General features: G+C 39.5%; 1 protein-coding gene across 1 annotated transcript in view; it reads right to left on the reverse strand.

The window, feature by feature from the left end:
- The window catches only part of LOC148891229 (glypican-1-like), an 84,286-nt gene that overhangs the window by 15,785 nt on the left and 45,989 nt on the right, over positions 1–22,512 (reverse strand). Inside the window, exons 2-4 of the mRNA XM_089007998.1 lie at positions 22,272–22,430; positions 6,745–6,972; positions 6,154–6,317 (exon numbers count right to left, since the gene is read on the reverse strand). Of these exons, the coding sequence (XP_088864124.1) occupies positions 6,154–6,317; positions 6,745–6,972; positions 22,272–22,430 (551 nt within the window). The remainder of the gene's footprint in view (positions 1–6,153; positions 6,318–6,744; positions 6,973–22,271; positions 22,431–22,512) is intronic.

Consider the following 22,512-nt stretch of genomic DNA (forward strand, 5'->3'; position numbering starts at 1 on the left):
TAAAATTTTAAAAAAGGGGTCTGGAGGTCGTGGTCATAAGTACGGGTAAGTCGGATGTTACCTGTATATGAATATACAGTAAGTACTCTCTCATAAGGAATTCTGTGAAACGGAAATTCCTTAATCCGGAAAAAAAAAATCTTGTTTAAATTAACTTATTGATCACAAAGACCTACAACAGAAATTCTGATATCCAGAACACGGAATTCCAATCCATGCAAAATTGTGGAATTTCATGCTTGAGATATGGGAAAAAAGTTGTCCGTTCCGCCATTTTTTTTTCCATTGTCAAGTTCAAAGTCAAAGTCAAAGTCAGCTTTATTGTCAAATATGCTAATAGTTAAGTGCTAATAGAAAAGTTGCACCGTGGTTCAAGTTCAACCCCTAGTTTGCGCTTGATCAAACCTACCATATTATCCAGTGTATAAGGCGCACCTTCAATGAATGAAAAAAAAAAAATAAATCCAAATATAATATATACCGTATTTATTCAAGTATAACGCGCACACATGTATAACGCGCACCCCTAATTTTCAATTAAAAATCGGTATAAAATTGTTTTTCACTTTTTCTCTGCTATCATGATATCAATTAAAAGATGAAGAACACTGAAGCGAGACTCTAAATATTGGGAATTGTGCAAAACAGCAATGCTTAACTCACGTTTCAGTGTGGGTGAGGCAAGGAAAGGAAATAAAGCGTATTTATTTAAGTATGTCAAGTATTTGCGCGTAATACTTGAATACGGTACATATACAAGGCAGACCACATTATAAGGTGCTACAATAGATGCTGTTATGCACTTCATCTACAGGAGAGGGGGAAATGGAGTCGGTGGCTACTGAGAGTAGTTGCGAGACCTGTTGTGGCTCAATATTACTTCACATATAAGGTTGCATCTGCATATAAGGGTCATTTATCAAAGAAAATCAAAGCTTTTGGGTGCATCTAATACACTGGAAAATACGGTAACCTGCAGCACGAGCCCATCTAGAGATACACAGTCCTTGCGTTGCCAAACAGTAGCGCCACAAGCAACGCTAATATATCCCCCCCCTCCCCTCACTGTACTTTGGTTCTCAGGCCATCATATATCATCAAATAAAGAGCTGTATAATTCACCGCTGCCGCTGCATCTGTTTTCTTACATGACACGGATAGTCCTCAAGAGGCCAGCACTCTTGACCCCCCCCCCCCCCCCCTAGACCGACTGGAGATATTTTTCACCCATGCATCAATACCGACCTCCCGTTCTAAGAGTCCGAATGATTTCCCCGTCTCACTCGGATCTTATCCATACTCCTTTTCCTTCCTCCATTGCTTATACTATTCCCCGTGGGACATATTAACCCTGCCCCCACGGACCCGGCAGACAATTTTTTATCCAGGGAGTTGACATTAAGTGGTGTTGCGGGGGTTGACTCACTGAGCCGAGGGGCCATATTTCATAAAGCCGCTCGCTCGAACCAACATTGATCTGGAAGAGTAACACCAAATGTATATGAGTGCACATCCTTCTTGCTAATGAGCCATCCTTCGTTTTGAGGGTTGTGTTGCAAAAAGTAGCTTTTGACATGTCCACATATCAATGTTGGAGCTGATGACGTGTCTATAAATAGACACATAGCACATCTATTTGTGTAGGTTATTTCAAGCAAGGATTCCCAGCCTTTTTTTTTTACGACACAGCTCAGTGGGAGTCAGTCAGGGAGATGTACGATCCAGATATTCTAGTAATCTAATATCCTAGTCTGGCAAGGTCCAACAAATTTCCACCTAAACGTTGTCGAGAAACACAGATAATTATAACAATCCATTTCATTTCTAAGCGCCTTTCAAAACTCTCAAGGTCACAGGGTGTGTTTTTCTGTGGGTGAGCAGCGCAGGCAACATGCGCCAGCGTTCACTCAACCCCGAAGTAACTCAAATAGATAGAAAGCTAACTAGCTAGCTAATGGGGGGCTAATAAATAGCTAATAGATAGCCAGATAGCCAACAGCTAGACTGCTTACAGCCAGACAGCTAATAGCTAGCCAGCTAGCTAATGGATAGCTCATAAATAACTAATAGATAGCCAGACAGCCAAGAGCCAGCCAGCTAGACAGCTAATAGCTAGCCAGCTAGCTAATGGATAGCTAATAGATAGCCAAATAGCCAACATGGCCCTTTCCTACGAAATTCCGACTAAATATAGACTCATATATTCAATAAAATCCATTTATCAAGCAACAGGCATACTGTATCTATTTGCCATATACAGATTATATTTTGACCTGAAACTCAAAATAGGATCACTGTTCTGGGCTTTTGTGTGTGTGTGTGTGTGTGTGTGTGTGTGTGTGTGTGTGTGTGTGTGTGTGTGTGTGTGTGTGTGTGTGTGTGCGTGTGTATCTGTGTGAGTGTGAGTGTATGTCAACCAAAAAAAAAAAAAAAGTACAATGATATTTAACCAAATCCGTAACAGGGGTGAGGACTATGAATGCACCTATTCAGAGTCCTCACTCTTACTTTTTTCACAGTTTCAAATCCACTTTTCATTGCTTTGTTTTTTTTTAAGAAGTTGAAGTGGGAAACACAGTTAGTGTTCAAATATAACATTAGTTCTTCTCGAAACTTATCAGAAAGGGTCATGCACACCCCTTATCTGGAGTTACACGGACCTCACAAAGACGTTCAAACAGGATTGTGTGTGTGCCTGTGTGTGTGTTTATGTATGTGTGTATGAGTGCGTGCGTGAATGCATGTGTGTGTATGTGTGTCAAACACATTTTAATTGGAACGAACTGCATCGAACTGAATCTACATCTACGACTATAGTCCAACATTGTGACAGTACCGTTAGCTAAAGATGCTACATCAACTAGGATGTCATAGCAGGTATGGCCTCCTCAAAAAATGTCTTAAAATAATTTTTTATGAGTTTCAAAAATATGAAATTGGGTTCCTACAGGGCAAATCTTTCGCACACCCAGTCCCCACCAAGTCGTAAAAACATTTAGGTGTGTGTATGTTTGTATAACTAGTCTTGTGAGGACCTCTAACATTTTATACCATACGTAGTGAGGACATTTTTGACAAGTAAGGACCTTTAAGCCGGTCCTCACAAGTTTTTCATTCTAAAGGTTTCTGGAGGGTCTATATATGCAACTGTTAAAGTTTCTGAGAGGTCCTTGCAAATTCACCTAAAATTATTTTTTGGTGTGTATTTTCATTTCACTTGGATACACTTTTTACTCACTGTGTGTGTTTATATATATGTATGTGCGTGGTTAATGAGAGGAAAAAGTTCTTACCACAAAAAGTAAAACGATATTTTAACCAAATTCACCACAGGAGTGAGGACTTTGAATGCACCCACTCAGAAACCTCACTCCTGCTGTTATTTCAGTTTCAAGTCCACTTTTTATTTCTTTATTTTTAAAGAAGTTGAAGTGGGAAATGGGTTTACATTTAGTCTTCAAATGTAACAGCTGGTAAATAGTGAAAAGTTGGGTATAATTGGCGGTCAAATGTAATTTTCTAAAAAACATTAGCAAAAGAAAATTGTAAAAAAAAAAATAATAATAATAAATTTCATTTTTAAGCGCCTTTCAAAACTCTCAAGGACACTTTCCCAAACAAATAAACCCCAAATACTCAACCAGCCAAGACTTTTACTGTGTGCACCCTTTTCACTCAAAGATCATTCCTAAATCTGTGTCCGTCCATCTCAGCGATGTGACAAGATAGCGGTTAGACATCATGATTCTTGCACAGGTGTGCCTTAAATTTGTCCACAATCCAAGGCCACTCAATGTGCATTGACTGCCAAATTCCCTGAAATGCCTTCAGAGACCGCTCATGGTAGAGAAATAAACCTTTTTTTATGAATAATTCATGGGTGACAGCTCTGGAGGGTATTCTGCAGTCAGCATGCACATTTCAGACTACTTTTTTTTTGTTTTCATGCTATTTAGACTTTCGAAAGGTTAACCTTATTTTTGCTAACTTCGGAAACTGTAACATTGAGTTTTTGTCAGACTCAGACACAATTGAGGCACGGTCAACATACAACCAATTGAGTGTCAAGGTAATTTACACCAGTGCAGTAATAATGCAACTTGCTAACCAGCTACCGAGCTATGCACCTAAGTAACTCGCTACACCGAACAAATTGCAGGATTGACAACTCTTAACTAACTGTTAACTAGCGACTTAGCTATGTAAACGCAAACTACCAATTAATTCCCTAGCTATAAGATGTAAAAACTCTGCTCAGCTACTAACATTTAACTTTTTTTTGATACTAATTTAACTTATTCACTGCCAGACGATGAGAAAAATGGGTCCACTCCAGTACCAGGGTTTTTGTATTTTCACTCCATTTGCAGGACCCACATAATATTGAGTTTTAGGACTACATGAAAATTCAATGCAGCGCTAGAAACGTTAGACTCTCTTCTTTTATCAGAAAAAAAAGAGTTAACTCCTAAATTATATGAGTCTGGAGTTATCTGTGGTTGAAATGGGGGCAGCTGTCCAAAATACAATGCAATACATACATAATGGTTTCTATAGCTCTAACATGGAAAAAAAGGAAATTCTACTCCCTTGTGGAGTAGAAAAACAATGCTCGAGGCCATGGTCAGCGCTTTATCAGGCCCCAAGCATGAAAAAAACAAAACCCAAAAGAATTCAGGAACGGCGCTGGATGTCATATTTTCAATTCCCGAATAAATTTGTGAATGACAGTGAATGAGTTAATAAGCATTTAGTTTTGCAACACCTGCAAGGTTAGCTCAGCTAATAAAAAGTGCTCACTCGCACAGATTTAAGACCGATTGCTCAACTCAGACATGGTCCTGATCAAGGAAAAGCAGTTAAAAAAGAGGATAAAACAACAAAATGAATGAAATGGGAGAGTTTTGTGGCCCTGTTCAGGTCTCTAGCGAGAGTCTATGGAGCGAATGTGATTGTATTGCGGAGTGATAAAAATGGACGCCGCAACGCATAAATGTACACAGTATCAACTGCAGTAAAGATTTGACATCAGTAAAAGGTTTATAGGGCTTGTAATCATTTTCACCAACAGCAATAAAAAGGTGGGAGGCACGTTCGGAAAAAAAATGGACAAAAACAACGATAGAAGTTTCTATTTTGAATCTGTGAAGGCACAAAGTATTCAGAGTAGATGAAGGCAATGAGGAAATAGAGTACAGTGATACCACAGTATACAAATATAATTGGTTCCCAGAAAGTGTGTGTAAGGCGAAAAGTTCATCTGCCAAATTTATTCCCCATAAGAAACAATTAAAAATGAGAATAATCCGTTCCCATATCCCCATAAAACATAATTTTCAACTAATTAAGCCTTAAAACTACACAAAATATACATATTTTATGTATAATAAATGTGCCATTCCATCAAGCCATCAACGACCATCATAAATGTAAATAAAAGGACTTTATTATACAGTACAGTTTATTTCTTTAATTACAATACAATATTGTAACTAAAGAAATAAATTGTACTGAATAATAAAGTCGTTTTATTTACCTTTGTGATGGTCGTTTATGTAGTCGCCTATTGTTGATATCCAAGTGAAGTTGCCGTGCTTTCTCTGCGATAATACCCTCACTCACAGTGTCCCCTGCTAGCTGCTTTTCCTTAATCCAAATAAACAGAAGTTTTTCAACATCTTCTATTTCCTGAGACCGTTGCTTAGACAACACAGAAACATCCTTAGCCACACGTAGCAATGGTCGACTTAGCATACTGGTACTGAGACGCTAAGTCACACAAACGCACTCCTCGTTCATGTTTTTCGATGATCTACCACCTTCTTCTGCTCGACCGTAATTTTCTTTTGTGTCCTCTTCGGTTTAACACTAGCCTGCGGTGGGGTCTGTTTCGGTCCCATAATTGCAAAACTACTCCACTCGATAGCAAACCACGTCTGTACTCAAAGGGGGTATGGAAAACTAGTCCGCCAGCCACTGTGGCGCTGTGTGGTTTGGTTCGTCCGCCGAAAACTAGTTTGTATGCCAAGATTATATTCTTGTGAATTTAATGTTCGTAAAGCGAATAGTTCGTGAGCTAAAGTGTTCGTAAGCCAAGGTATCACTGTTTTAGTATTATTATTAGTAGTATTTAGGCAAGGATGAAGATATTACCTGAGACACCCGCCGGACGACCTCTCCGCTGACTACCAAACCCTGAACAAAGGACCGGGCAGCCACAAACGTGCGGGTGACCTTCATCTTGAGGTCACCGGGCACCTCTCCGAAAGGATGAAGTGTCTCAAGCTGTTTCGAGACACACTCCAGGTAATCATCCCCTGGAATCAACACAATCAATCAGGGTCACTATAAATAACAGGTGTCAAAGTCAAAGCCCGAGGGCCAAATCTGGCCCATCACATCATTTTATTCGGCCCGTATGTATTTTATTTTGTACAGCCGCCCCCATTTCAAGCTCAGATAACCCCAAACCCATAAACTTGGGAATTAACTTTTTTTTCTGATAAAAGAAGAGACTCTAAAGTTTGAAACGCTGAATTGAATGTTTATGTCCTAAAACGTCATATTCTGTGGGTCCCGCAATTTGAGTGAAAATGATAAACACCCTGTCACTGGAGTGGACACATTTTTGCACATTGTCTGCCAGTGAATGAGCTAATTCTGAAATGAAAACAGCCTAATTCGAGCTTTAACAGGAATTAATTCACTCGTTAGTGACTGCACAAATTCATGTATTGTATTTACCGATGGAATACTGCTTGTTTGCATGGAAGAAAAGTCTCTCCAGAAGCATTGCCCAAAATTCATTGAGAGCTTCTTCCAGGTTGAGGCTGGAGCCACGGTAGTAGTGCCTCAAATCCGTGTAGAGCTCGTTGAACACCGGGGAATTCTGGGAGTAGAAAGACCTCCAGGTGGTCATGAAGGTCTCCTCAAGTGTGGCGGCTGAGTTGTTCAGCAACTCCAGAAAATAACCTGAGAACATACAGGAGGAAAGTTGTATGTTGTAATTATTCAGAAGTATTCTGAGGAAGAAACATGATGTCATACTACGCATATAATACTAGCATTTAATCTTTTTTTTTGTCTGTTCCCATACATGGGAAAATGTGTCCATATGTACTCGGCCTTGGGATATTCACGGCACTTACATAACATGTTAAAATGCTAAACTGTTCCTGGCCCATCTGCATGGGATGATCTAATGTAATCTTATGAAACCGGCCCCTCCATTCCATCAAGCCATAAACGACCATCATAAAGGTAAATAAAACGACTTTATATAGTACAGTTTATTTCTTTAATTATAATACCATAGCACATTTATTATACATAAAACAAGGTCTATTTTGTGTTGTTTTAAGGCTTAGAAAATTATGTTTTATGAGGACCTGGGAACGGATTATTCTCATTTTAATGGTTTCCTATGGGACATTAATTTTTGGGATACACACTTTTCGCCGTACACACTTGTCTGGGACCAATTACGTTCGTAAGGCAAGGTATCACTGTATTATAAAGTATTTATGAGGTTCAAAAGCACTGAAGGGGCGGGAGGATGTAAGGGTGATACCTTGAAATGCCCTATAACCCTGCCAGATCCTCAATCAGCTTCAGGAAATCAGCAAGAGGCATTTCTGCCTTTTATATGAATGCGAGCCAGCCGCCATATGACGGGACTAACCTCCTTGCAGGCAACAGAAGAGAAGCATATGCGTTTGCTCAAATATAAGCGAGCGACTTCAAAAGTGACAGTTTAGCTTTTAATCCCCACTTGAACGGATTCCTGCTGTGTCCTGTCAGGCAATCTGCCTATCGTCATTTTTTTATACAGTATATATGAAATGTACAACAAATTCCCTCAAAATGGCGGTGTTAAGTCTCATAGACGCCCAACCCCAATTGGAATATTTATTACTTAAATTAAAAAAATAAACATATTCCACACCTCAAATTCATTTTCAGTATGTAGAAAGTATAAAAGATAACTATGACCCAAAAGCAAAATAAATAAATAAATAGCCCGCAAGTTAAATAGAATGCTAACGTTAGCATTAGCACATGACTTGTGAGGCAATTGCCAACAAAGTCCCGGGAAGAATTTCATTGGATACAGGTCTATTCCACACCTCAAATTCATATTCACAATCAGTATGGAGAAAGTATAAAAGAAAACTGTGACCCAAAAACAAAAAGAAATGCCAGTGAGTTAAATAGCATGCTAACGCTAACATTAGCACACAATTTGTCATGCATTTGTAAAGTCTTGCCAACAAAGTCCCGGAAATAATTTCATTTGATACATATCTATTCCACACCTCAAATTCATATTCACAATCAGTTTGGAGAAAGTGTAAAACATAATTGTGACCTAGAAACCAAACAAAAATAGCCAGTGAGTAAAATAGCATGCTAACGCTAGCATTAGCACACAACTTGTGAGGCATTCGTAAAGTCTTGCCAACAAAGTCCCGAAAATAATTTCACCTGAAAACCCATGTTTAAACTTGCCTTCATGGTCTAGTTTAATCTGCTATTTTATTATTTATCATTTGATTCATGGTTTTATTGTTTTATGTATTGTTGTTTTTATTGTAGAGTGTCATTGGGTGTTCAGAAAGGCACTTTTAAGTTAAATGTATTATTATTATTATTACAGTAAAGTCTCGTTATATCGATATCGGATATATCGATAGTCCCGGTTATATCGATACTATTTCTATGCACGCACGGAGAAAATTACATGCAAACAGGGTCGGATATATCGATAGTCCCGGTTATATCGATATTTTTTCGGACTCCCTTGAATATCGATATAACGAGACTTTACTGTATTATTATTATTATTTGATACAGGTCTATTCCACACCTCAAATTCATTTTCACAATCACTTTGGAGAAAGTATAAAACATAATTGTGACCCCCAAAAAAAACAATATCCACCAAGTTAAATAGCATGCTAACGCTAGCATTAGCACTCAAACTTGTGAGGTATTTGTAAAGTCTTGCCAACAAAGTGCCGAAAAGACTTTCATTTGATACAGGGAACATTTTTATGTTGAATATTCTTCATGTTAGAAACAGAAAGCGCGTCTTGGTTAAAACGGAAGTAGAATGTCCATGTTATCATCACCCTTGAAAACGAATGAATAATGATTGCCATTAAAATGACACAAAGGGCCTGTCAAAAGTGTGCTCGAATATGTTTTTTATGTGCAGTCGATGACCTTTCCTCATCCTTGTGTTAGTGGCCCGGTACTTTTCCGGGAGGGCTGCCCCCCCCCTCACTCCCCTGCCTCAAAATTCATCAATAGCTTCCACACTTGCTTTCTGCTGTCTCTCGCAGAAGTATATTGATGCTAACGTTAGCATTGGGCTTGTCAAAGTGCCACTGTTTGTTGCTGACGAAGCTTTTTTGGATGAGGAGCGTCCGACACCATCAAAGGTTTCATTGACGGACCACTCCTTTACGACTGAGAACTTACAGACGCAAACCATAGTAGCCTCACACCAATATGTCACTTTGCTGATATAACATCGGAATATCCATTTCCCCAAAAATGAAACGCTGGCTTGGATTCAAACATTTTTGTTCTACACACGGGGCATGTTTTCTCAATACATTCTGCTTTGCGAACATCAAATTATATAGCATTGGTTTTGTTCTTGTCGGGGCCCGATCTAACGCTCTTGACATCGTTTTTCTGGCGATTGGCACTTCCATCTGTGCAAAAGCAGTAAAAGGTAAAATAAACACAGCAGACATAAGCAAACATTGCTGGTCTGGACACATTGAATGCACAGATGACGATTTCGGCGCCATTACACACACAATGTCACCCTCCATCAAGAACAACACTGAAGGACGTTTGCATGGCTTTGGATTCAATGAAAATATCTACATTAAATATTATTATATTAAATATTCATCCGCCATGGCGACTTGTGGATTTATTTCAGTTGAACGTTTCATATCGCGCTCATTGTTTCCATATTTATTTATTTATGTATTTACGATTTTATGTATTTATGTATTAATGTATTTATGTATTAATGTATTTATGTATGTATTAATGTATTTATTTGTGTATGTATTTGTGTATGTGTGTATGTATGTATTTATTTATTTATTTATTTGTGTATTTATGTGTGTATTTTTTACTCTATATCTGTTTATTAATTTATCTATGTATTTATCTATTTATGTATCTGGTTATTAATGTATCTATTTATTTCTGTATTTATTGTTTTATGTATTTATTTCTGTCTTATCTAGCTATCTATTAGCCATCTAGCTAGCTATCTATTAGCTATGTCCTTGAGAGTTTTGAAATGCGCTATAAATACAATGTATTATTATTATTATTATTATTATTATTCGCTATCTATTAGCTAATTAGCTTTCGACCTATTTGAGTTACTTCCGGGTTGAGTGAACTCTGGCGCATTTGGCTGCCACTGCTCACCCATAGAAAAACTTATCCTGTGACTGTGAAGTGACATTGAGACTTTTGAAAGGCAATTATCAATGCATATTATTATTATTATTATTATTATTATTATTATTATTATTATCATTATAAAGCGGTTAGCATATCACATATTGTATCTGTGTATCATTTATCAACAAGATTTCCTGTAGAAGTCTTCCGGTTCCTTCTTCGTGTTGGTACATGCTCCATTTAACACAAACTTTTGCTTCATTTATATTCATTCAGTCCCTCAGCAACGTTCTCCACCACCCATTGTCTTTGTCTTCTCTTCCTCATCTAACACCCCACTGTTTGCTTCAGTCTCCATCATGTCACCCACTTCACTCATCATGCTATGGCATCATGTTATCCATCACGACGAGAGTAATGAGTTTAAGACTAATGAGCCACGGGTATGATTTAGGCGATGGAAATTGTGATTTGCATGAAGATAAACTGTGCTAATCAAGTGCCGCAGGGGCTTTAGGGTAACGTTCAGGTGTGACCTTGAATGTGTGAAGAATGCAGGCGGAGGTATGGCCCGATTGTGGTTAGAAAAAAATTATCCAATCAAAATTGACACGATCAGCTATGGCTCTTTAGTGGACAAGGAATCATCCGGTGGTGACTTGAAATAGGTGTGATCCAGTTTATGAGTTCTCCAAGACACAAGCTGTCATTTATTATTATTATTATGTCCTTGAGAGTTTTGAAAGGCGCTTATAAATGAAATGTATTATTATTATTATTATTATATGTATTTTTATGTCTCCAACAGTTGTGACAGATCTATACAAAAAGCTGAATTGTACTATTATTATTATTATAATATGTATTTTTATGTCTCCAACAGGCGTGACAGATCTGTACAAAAAAGCGGAATTGTACTATTATTATTATTATATGTATTTTTATGTCTCCAACAGTTGTGACAGATCTATACAAAAAACGGAATTGTACTATTATTATTATTTATTATTATTATTATTATATGTATTTTTATGTCTCCAACAGGCGTGACAGATCTGTACAAAAAAGCGGAATTGTACTACTATTATTATTATTATTATTATTATATGTATTTTTATGTATCCAACAGTTGTGACAGATCTATACAAAAAACGGAATTGTACTATTATTATTATTTATTATTATTATTATATGTATTTTTATGTCTCCAACAGACGTGACAGATCTATATAAAAAAGCGGAATTGTACTATTATTATTATCATCATTATTATTATTATTATTATTATTAGAGGTCTTTTTACATCTTCAACAGCTGTGACATATCTATAAAAAACAGCTGAGTTGTACTATTATCATTAATAATATTAATACTATATTATTAATAAATGTACATCCAATAATAATAATAATTATTATTATTATTATTATTATTATTATTATTATTATTATTATTATTACTATTATTATTATAGGTCTTTTTACGTCTCCAACAGATGTGACATCTATAAAAAACAGCTGAATTGTACTATTATCATTAATAATAATAATACTATTAAGAAAGGTACATCCAATAATAATAATAATAATAATAATAATAATAATAATAATAATAATAATTCATAATAACAATAATAATAATAATAATAATAATAATAATAATAATAATAATAATAGGCCATTCATTGAAGGTATGCCTTAAACTGCAAAGGGCCTTATAATGCGGAAAATACGGTGCATACTGTGCGACATGCCTCAAGGTAAGCTGTTAGAATGATCTGTTTGAGAATCCATTTATGAGCAAAAATGTGATTATTGCGTACAATTCAAACCCTATTCAACAATTTTTGGAATTCACTGCAAGAAATTTCAAGCTTAGTATTGAAATGAGAACCCAATAAAGAGTGAATAGGAAGCAGTTTTTTTAAATAGGCCTACATAACTATTATTTCGCCATTTAGTGAATAGGCTTCCCAGGGTAAAAAAACAAAATAAAAATGGCGCCAGACAAGAAAAACAAACTTGAAAAAAAAAAGCATTCCCATTCACAAAGGCATCGCAAAAGGAAACACTAAGATCCATTTTGTGAAAACAGTCATTAGTAACTCGACAGCACCGTCATAAATCTTCCTTTGACGGAGGTCATGAAGTCATTTCATAGTTATCGAAGCATTTAAGAGAGCCGCTTGATTCGTTGAACTTTACTGTAATTATTATTCTTTTCTTTGCGGTATTGTGGGAAATCCATTTGTTTACTTGCACCGCAAACTCCCATTGCGAGTGACGGTGCGGGTGAGCTCTATGACACACAGCATAGTCATGACGCTAGTGCTTACGATGCACTCCAGCTGTCAGATAGGCATTTGACCAGGTTTTGGTCCCGGTTTTTCTCCTCTTTTGGTATTATTGCGAAACTTTAATAACATTAATGTGACCGTAGAACTGAAATAGGTAGAGAACGCTGTTAACCGAGACGTGATTGTCCATGAACCGACAGCGCGGTTTATCATTTCAGATTCAAAGTCGCTGTAATGTGCCGTGATGTGTGATTCGTATCGGCGTTTCGTTGAAGGCTAATGTTTGTCAAAAAGGGAATTTAAAGGACAACCGACACGATTTTTTGTTGTTTCCCAAATGACATCAGAAAAACGTTTTATAGTATCTAAAATACCCAAAACACACAAGCTGATATTTTTAGTCAAATGCAAAAAAAGTCAAAGTCAGCTTTATTGTCAAATATGCTAATATGCATGACATACAGCACAGATGAAATTACTGTCCTCTCGGACTTTACTGACCTCCAATGACTTTAACAAACATAATAAACATGAAAATGCCAATTTGCCGGGACAAAACACAAGTAAAAATGAGTTAAAGTGTCTTGGAACGACTTCAAAATGACCTTGCAGATGCCGAGTTTCAGAAGGTCCCGCCCCCTTGTTCGTGACGTCACGCCAGGACGACTTGCCATGCTATATAATCAAAACAATGGCTTCAGATTTGGAGAAGATGCGTTCTTGTTACTCATTCAGTTATGAATAAGATTCAAATAGTTCTGAAGAGGAAAGCATAAATGTTTGCAATCGAAAAGAAGTCCTTCCGTATCATTTTGAGGCTATATCAAGCTATATGCTGTGGAATCTTCGTAAAATACGCTCAGGAGAAGTCATTTGAAGTGATTTTACAAATTATGGACACAACTTGGCCGGAGGCGTCGGTTGCCCTTGAAATGACAATGGGCAAAATATCGTAAAAACCAGCAAAAGACAGCACTACCAGCAAAAGACTTCAGTTCGCTGACGACGCATCTTGGATAAGAAGCGAAACATCCAATACCTTCAAAGAAGTACAGATGACGGCTGAAGAAACCTTTTCATCGATGGATCCGTCCTGTATGACAGAGCTTACACAGACGTTGTAATTAAAAAATAAATAAAAAAATAATAAAAAAACGGCCACATGAGATGCACCCAGTACAAACTAATAAGATCAACCAGAGTAAATGCAGTTAAACGCTTCTTGAACACCGATGCTAATAGCCAAAGCAAAGCAACCGTAAACAAAAACAACCATCGTAAACACGGCGTTAAATGAATAACTCTGAACATGATTGAATTTGTAAAGGTGAAATCGTTGCTACGTTTCTTATTTTGGATCTCTTCAGATGGTGGAGGTGTCCCTAACGTCGTGCCAAGCAAGAGTACACAAACAAAAAAAAAAAACCTGCCTGCCTTGCAGATGCCAGTAATGTTTCCATTGGGTTTTGTCACCACCTGCTTGGTTTCTCGACTCCGTCTGTTTTGCACACCTGGCTGCCATCCACCATTTTTCTATCCCATCACTCACGGTGTCCTCTTTGACCTTCCTTCTTTGTCCTTTCAATTTAGAAGCCATGGTTTTGTTTAGTTGTTTTTTTAATCAACATTTTCTTGTCCTATCAATTTGCATTCCCATCTGTTTAGCGTAAGGGTCAGTAACCCATGGCTCGGGAGCCATTTATGGCTCTTTTGATAATTGCATCTAGCTTGCCAATAAAACTAAATACATATTCTGGCTTTTACGCTACTCATTTCCTGTTTGGGCTGCAGTTGGCGGAAAGCGCAATTTTGATTGGATGATATTGACCTAGGTTGGCGGAAAGCGCAATTTTGATTGGGTGATACTGGCCGTTCATGTTGAAATAGGTAAACGCCCCCTTTTGAATAAGCCCTTTGAGTAAAAAACATGACGAGTATTATAATTTCAGGTTGAATGGACACAAAGATTCGCCTTTGTGGAGAGAAAAGATTCTGATTCTAATTTGCAATGAAACTATATACCATTGATGAAACAGTCGAATGTCAGTGGCACTGTGACAAGCCCAATGCTAATGTTAGCATCAACATACTTCTACGAGAGACAGCAGAAAGCAAGAGTGGAAGCTAATGAGCCGTGTTAAGGGTAGCTAGCAGTAACTTCCCATATGGACCCGGCAAGTTGACTTTCATTCCGATCGTTTGGCTGGATTTTTACCAATTGTGAGGAATGGAAAACCATTCATGTTAATGGTGAGCTTACAAACTTAATTGGTTCCCAGAAAGTGTGTCAGGCAAAAAAATGTGACTTCCAAACATTAGTTCCCCATAGGAAACCATTAAAATTAGAATAATCCGTTTCCATGTCCCCTTAAAACGTAATTTTCTACTAAATAAGCCTTAAAAGTACACAAAATACAGTAAAGTCTCGTTATATCGATATTCAAGGGAGTCCGAAAAAATATCGATATAACCGGGACTATCGATATATCCGATCCTGTTTGCATGTAATTTTCTCCGTGCGTGCATAGAAATAGTATCGATATAACCGGGACTATCGATATATCCGATATCGATATAACGAGACTTTACTGTATACCTTATTGTATGTATAATAAACATGCTATTGTATTGTAATTAAAAACATAAGCTGTACAGTGTAATAAAGTTGTTTTATTTACCTTTGTGATGTTTGTTGATGTAGTTGCCTCTTGATGATATCCGAGTGAAGTTGCCGTGCTTTCTCAATGATAATACCCTCTCATACTGTCCCCTGCTAGCTACTTTTCGTTATTATATATTATACAGAAGCTTTTCAACCTCTTCTATTGCCCGAGACTGTTGCTTAGACAACACAGAAACACCGTTAGTCACACGTAGCAATGGTCGACTTAGCATACTGGTACTGGGAAGCTAAGTCACACAAACGTACCCCTTGTTCGTGTTTTTTGATGATCTCATTCTTGTGCTCAACCGTAATTTTGTTATGTGTCCGCTTCGGCTGAACACTAGCCTGTGGTGGGGTCTTTTTTGGTACCAAAATAGCAAAAGGATCCACTCGATAGCAAACCACGCATGCCCCGTAGGCAAGAAAGTAGTCCGGAAACCACAGTAGCGCTGTTCGGACGTGTGGTTTGGTGTTCTTCCGCCGAAAACTAGTCCGCCAGCCATTGTGGCGCTCTGTGTGTTTCCTGAAAGCGAGTTCATATGTCAAGACTATATTCTCGCGAATTTAAGGCATAAGGCGAAATGTTCGTTAGCTAAAGCGTTTGTAAGCCGAGGTATCACTGTATTTTAAATACTACATTCTGACATTTTGTTGAAAAATGCCCGCGCGTGCGTGCGTGCGGATTGCTCTCACTGAAAAACATTTCTAAATATTTTACTTTTATGGCTCTCTTTGTCAAAAAGGTTCCCGACCCTTGGTTTAGCGCTTTCCCGTCAACCTCATTCCCTGCGCCTCCTCTTTTAACCCCCCTTTGTTCAATCCCTTGCCTGCATTGTTACGCCGATTTTAAATGTGTCAAGCGTAAAGCCCAACGCAAACTTCAACAACAAAAAAAAGCAAAAAGACCATCTCAACTCAACAGTCCCAGGCAGTCAAATTACAACCTGACAAACAAATAAAAGCCACATCAGCGCGCTCACATATAGAGTGCATATATTTGCGAGACCCAGATCCTCCATGTGTGCATGCTGGTCCTCTAATCTGTGGTCTGGTGGCTTGCTTGGGACCTTTTCCAGAGTCAGTGGACCAAAAAAAGGTCTACGTTGCCTGAGCGGGAGCAGCAACACCCTACACTTAGTCACATGGCGTTAGCTAGTCCACACCCTGCTAAACATAGCCAGATGTGTCAGCACTGCTAGCGTGCTATATTGTCACTGTTGCAGTCATTTGGACACAAGGGGAAGTGGTTGGAAGAAAATGTAACCCCCTCTTCTTGTTGTAAATGTACTTATAAAAACATTTTTTTTTACATGACCAATGAAGGATAGCCACATTCAAAAATGCTAACATCTGGTTATTATTTGAATAAATAGCGTGCCCCAAATGTCACCAAAAATGTCCTTTCTTCTGTTTTGTTTCAAGTATCATTCAGAACGATGTGAAGTCATGAACATTTGACAGCTTAGGCGTAGCGATATGTCATTCCCATTGCCTGTGGTTTGCCGAATAACATGAGCACCAGCTTTGCAAAACTGCCACATGGCAGGAACGTTTTCAGACTGTCGTCGAGCACCAATTTCAGAGGCTTATAGCCGCCATATTGCCACGAAGCTTCAGCCGATTTCAATGGGGATTAAGAACTTTTAATTAAGACATGATTAAAGTATATTTTATATACACTTATACACTGTAGGTTCCAGTGTATAAGGCGCACCCAAAATATTTTTTTTCATGAGGTGACCCTTCGCTTTACACGAAGGTGCGCCTTATATGTGAAGTAAGGTCTTGCAACTAGTGTCAGCAGCCACCGACTCTATTGTAGCGACCAGTGACGTGCAGTCAGTGGAGGCAGGTGAGGCAGTGCCTCACCTGTCATCATGGAAAGCTGTCATGGAAATATCAAATGAAAAAATAAATTAAACAGTTAGATGTATTTAGTGATTTGTACATTAAAGTTCTTGTCCATTTAACTTCACCGTTTTAGGATTTTTTTTCAAAATCGCTGAATTTACCGTTCAAATACTAAGTAGTCACTGGTAGCGACGTATGTGTTGTGCATTATATTCGGAAAACTGTTATATATTTATACAATATATTTGGAAAACTTTTGTCATTCATTGAGGTACGCCTTAAACTCCGGTGTGCCTTATATATGGAAAAAGTTTGAAAATACACAATTCACTGGAGGTGCGCCTCATACTCCGGTGCACCTTATACACCGGGAAATACGGTAATATTGGAAATTGTGTAATATAAACGCTATCGATAAAACGTCCAAAACAAAAGTCTGAGCTCGAATGAAAAACCGGCTGATAATTAGCATATATTTTAGCTGTTAGCATTCTTTACATTTGGTGCGCCTTATACAACGGAAAATATGGTCATTGCAAAGGCGAAACTCTGAAATGCAGATGTCAATTGATAAAGGGGAAACTAGAACACAAATATCCCGAGAGCTATCTATTAGCTAGCTAGCTAGCTTTCTATCTATTGTAATTACTTCCGGGTTGAGTGAACGCTGGGGCGGTTGGCTGCCGCTGCTCACCCACAGAAACACTGATCCTGTGACCGTAAAGTGACCTTGAGAGTTTTTAAAGGCGCTTATAAATGAAATTGTCATGATCTGGTTGGCGACCAACGGGGGGCGCTGTCGGCCCCGCCTGCACCTGCACAGGTGCTGGTCGTCCCGATCAAATTGGCGACCAGCGGGTAGCGACGTCAGCCCTGCCGGCAGCCTCGCAGGTGCTGGTCGTTATAATCAATGACACTTAAAAAGACACCTGGCACGATCATCCGGTGCCGATTCATTGTTTGTTTGCTGCTTGGTTGCAGCATGCATTGTGTACGTGTTTGTTTAACCTTGGCGGACTTTTACACTTGGTTTTCTGTTGCTACTTTGTATTTTTTCCATTCAGATCATTTTGATGTTTTACATTTTGTTCCTGCTGACTTTATTTTAATACAATTTGTCAAACAACCTCCTGCTCCCTCCTGCCTGCTTTTTGGGATCCGAACCCGCCATCACCACCTCGCAAAACCGTGACAGAATGAATCGGCCAACCATCGGATCCCGCAGGTACATCGGACCCGTCTCATTTCCACCCTGTGCCTGGCAATGCTACGTCCACGTTAGCGCAAGCCTCGTCGAGTTTGAATTGCGTCACTCGACGAGCCGCAACGTCCACGTAAACGTCCGGCCGAGACCTCCTTCCAGGTGGCCGTCCAGGGTGACCCTGGGTGACTGGCATTGCACGCCCACGTCCAGCCACGCTGTCGTCGTGCATGACGGATTGAGTCTCATCCACGACGAGCCGTGCAACGTCCGCGTCAATGTCAGTCCGAGACCCCACTCACCGCTGGATCCCGGAGCGGCTCTGGACCCGTCTCGTTCCCCCGGAGCCGGGCAGTTCACGCCCACGTCGGCGTCCGGCCGAGACCTGGTCCCATACGGCCGTACGGGGTGCCATTCTGCGCCTGGCAGTCGACGTCCACGCAGAGCCATGCGCCGTCGCGTGAACGTGCGAGAGGGATCGCACTCACGCCCACGACGATCCGTGCCGCGTCTTCGTCCACCCCGGGCCGAGTCCCGTTCCCATCGGGCCGCCGCCCGTCGTATGCGGGAGAGGCCGCGGTTGCCCTCTCCACCGACCGTTCCCTGGCGAGTGGACCTTTTGGGAGACTGTTGGGACTTCTGGAAGCAGCCCCTTGAAGGGGGGGTACTGTCATGATCTGGTTGGCGACCAACGGGGGGCGCTGTCGGCCCCGCCTGCACCTGCACAGGTGCTGGTCGTCCCGATCAAATTGGCGACCAGCGGGTAGCGACGTCAGCCCTGCCGGCAGCCTCGCAGGTGCTGGTCGTTACAATCAATGACACTTAAAAAGACACCTGGCACGATCATCCGGTGCCGATTCATTGTTTGTTTGCTGCTTGGTTGCAGCATGCATTGTGTACGTGTTTGTTTAACCTTGGCGGACTTTTACACTTGGTTTTCTGTTGCTACTTTGTATTTTTTCCATTCAGATCATTTTGATGTTTTACATTTTGTTCCTGCTGACTTTATTTTAATACAATTTGTCAAACAACCTCCTGCTCCCTCCTGCCTGCTTTTTGGGATCCGAACCCGCCATCACCACCTCGCAAAACCGTGACAGAAATGTACTGTTGTTGTTGTTATTATTATTGATTATTGTGAAGATTATGATGATCATGATGATGATGATGATGATCAGAATCAGGAACAATACTAGGGAGTGTGTGACCGAGGCTGCTATGAATATTATGATGATTAATAATAATAATAATAACAATCGTTATAATTATTTAATTATTATTATTATTATTATTATTATTATTATTAATCATGTTTCATTGACATGGTCCTTTTGTTGCATTTTTGAACTAGCATTCAAATGAACACAGCTATGTCCAAATAACTTCATGATGAAGCAACTAGAGGAAATTCTCTTCATACTTTCTGAAGTAAAATCATCAAATGTTTACAGAACGAAGTCGAGCAACGCCGAATAATATTTAGGTGTCGTCAGTATTGTTTACTGGCTTTTGTTTTGCTAAATGAGGTGTTTGTTCCCCCCAAAAAATCCAAAGGTCAAGAAGCGCTGTATGAAACGCAGTAACTGTGGAATTTTGCGCATGTGTGTATTTTGGCCCTTCAATGGTATTCCTTTGGCACAGCAGTATCGGCAGCCGCAGTGGACAGACGCGGAAAAAGTCAACAAACGCCATTCCGCTACTAATCATGACCATGCCAGAAGGTCAGGAGCCTAATCTGAAAGATATATCGTCAACCCCTTGGCCAGGAGGAGAACTGGTCCAGCTCCAGAGGAGATCTCTGTCATATTAAACACTGGATTGTTTGCAATATGAAATCATGGATGATGCCGACACGAATCCTTCACAGCTTTTTGGAAATCCGTGACGATAACATATTTAATAATAATAATACATTTCATTTATAAGCGCTTTTCAAAACTCTCAAGGTCACATTACAGTCACAGGATATGTTTTTCTGTGGGTGAGCAGCGGGAGCTACATGCTAGCTAATAGATAGTTAATACATAGCTAGCTAGATAGCGAATACATAGTCAGCTGGATAGCCAGCGAGCCAGCTAATAAATAGCAAATAGCTAGCGAGATAGATAGCCAGATAGCTAGCTAGATAGACAGACAACTGGAAAGCTAGATAAATAAAAAGCATTGAAGAATGTAAGCCGTGGCTACGGCTAGCTGTCGTGGTGACAGCACAGAATAAGCCAAGAAAAAGTTACATTTAATGCCACTTGTAATATACTGCTTGGTTTCATATTGTCATGAGTAATTGCTGCTTCTATGTCGGCACAAATGGTGCAGTTTTGGTTGTAATATTGAAATGATTACTTCTGATGTGAATTTGCCCCACTGTTAGTTATGTATGTAACAGTGGGATGGAAAATGGCGAACAGCTCGCTCACAGACACATTTTACGAAATAAATAACTGTGTGCTAATTTCACACTCAATGGGTGGCTAGCCATTCAAGGGAAGCGCTATTTTATTATAAACAATATAAAGTCCATTTTACATTGTGTGTTTCCTTCCAAGTAATCACAATGTCAGATTTTTTTTGTGTGAGCTGAGTTATTATACTTAAAAAGAGGGGTGTTCATTTTGAATGCAGTTAAAAAGATGTTGGCTGCGTTGTGGGTGTGAACATTGCCGACGTGTTTCCCGGCCTTCATAAGAAAAAAAAAAACTATGCTTAAAAGGAACATTTCCACTTGCTATATAGTCAGGTAGTTTGACAGAAGTTAGCTTATTAGCCACATAATGTAGCTAGGTGACTCGATAGTTCCTTAACTCATTCACTGCCATTCCAGAATGTATTCCGGAATTGAAAAGCAAGATGTGGAGCGCCATTCACGAATTTGTTCGGGTTTTGTTTTTTTCTTGCTGGGGGATGCCGATAAAGCGCTGGTCAGACCTCTGGCAATGTTTTTCCCTCCCACGAGGAGTCAACATTTGCCTTTTGTATAGCCGCCCCCATTTGAAGCTCAGATAACTCCGGACACATCCAATTTAGGAATTAACCCTTTTCTTCTGATGAAAGAAGTCCATATTAGCACTTTGTTGTAGATTCAACTGTTGTTAAAGCACTATATAAACCAATATGTATGTATTGCATTGTATTTTAGACAGCGGCCCCCACTTCAATCATAGATAACTTCAGACCCATCTAACTTGGGAATTAACTTTTTTTTCTGATGAAAGAAGAGTCTTGGATTTCTTACGCTGCATTTATGGATTGGATTGGATTGGATATGCCTTTATTAGTCTCACAGTGGAGAAATTTACATTTCACAGCAGCAAAGTGATGAAAGGAATGAAAGTAGAAAAACGAAATGTAGTCCTAAAACTCAATATTTCCGCGGTCCTGCAATTAAATGGCAAAAACTCTGGCACTGGAGTAGACACATTTTTGCACATCATCTGGCAGCGAATGAGATAAGACACAGGTAGCATGTTGTGTTTGCGCCGTTGTGGGTGTGAACACAGCCGACTGACTTCATGGTCAATGAAAGTGCCTCCACCATTGCCTTTTAACCCATCATAGGAGAGGTGGGCACAGTCTTTGACTTGTTTAAGGGGATCCACGTGTGAAAAGTAGGTTTGCAAAAAAATTAGAAGCACACCCTCACTTGTTTTGATGTGACAATGACACGGGATGATTGATGAGCTTTCGTACGCTCGATGTCATCCTAATAAAAACCGGACGATCATTTAATCTTAACCCTGACCACATAACAATAAAGCATCTTCAACCGTGGTCATACATTGGCTTTGTTGTGTTTGTTGACACAGAATTAAGAACCTCACCGTCAAAGGCCTTATACTGTCCTGCGAGGGAGACCTGCAAGGAGCGTCCGGCGTCTTTAAGGAGTCCCTCTACCTCTCTTCGGCTCAGCACGGCTAGGTTGTCCTCCATGTCGCTGGTACAGCAGGTGTAACCCTGAGGACAGATGCGCAGGTGCTCCCCTGGTGGGTTGAGAAAGAGTATAAGGGAGGATGGGAAAGAAGGAGAAAGGGAAGGAGAAAGGCGTGAGTAAATCTGGCTCTG

Source organism: Hippocampus bargibanti, linkage group LG11, assembly GCF_051943395.1.
Source record: "Hippocampus bargibanti isolate YZ-2025 linkage group LG11, ASM5194339v1, whole genome shotgun sequence".
Lineage (NCBI taxonomy): Eukaryota > Metazoa > Chordata > Actinopteri > Syngnathiformes > Syngnathidae > Hippocampus > Hippocampus bargibanti.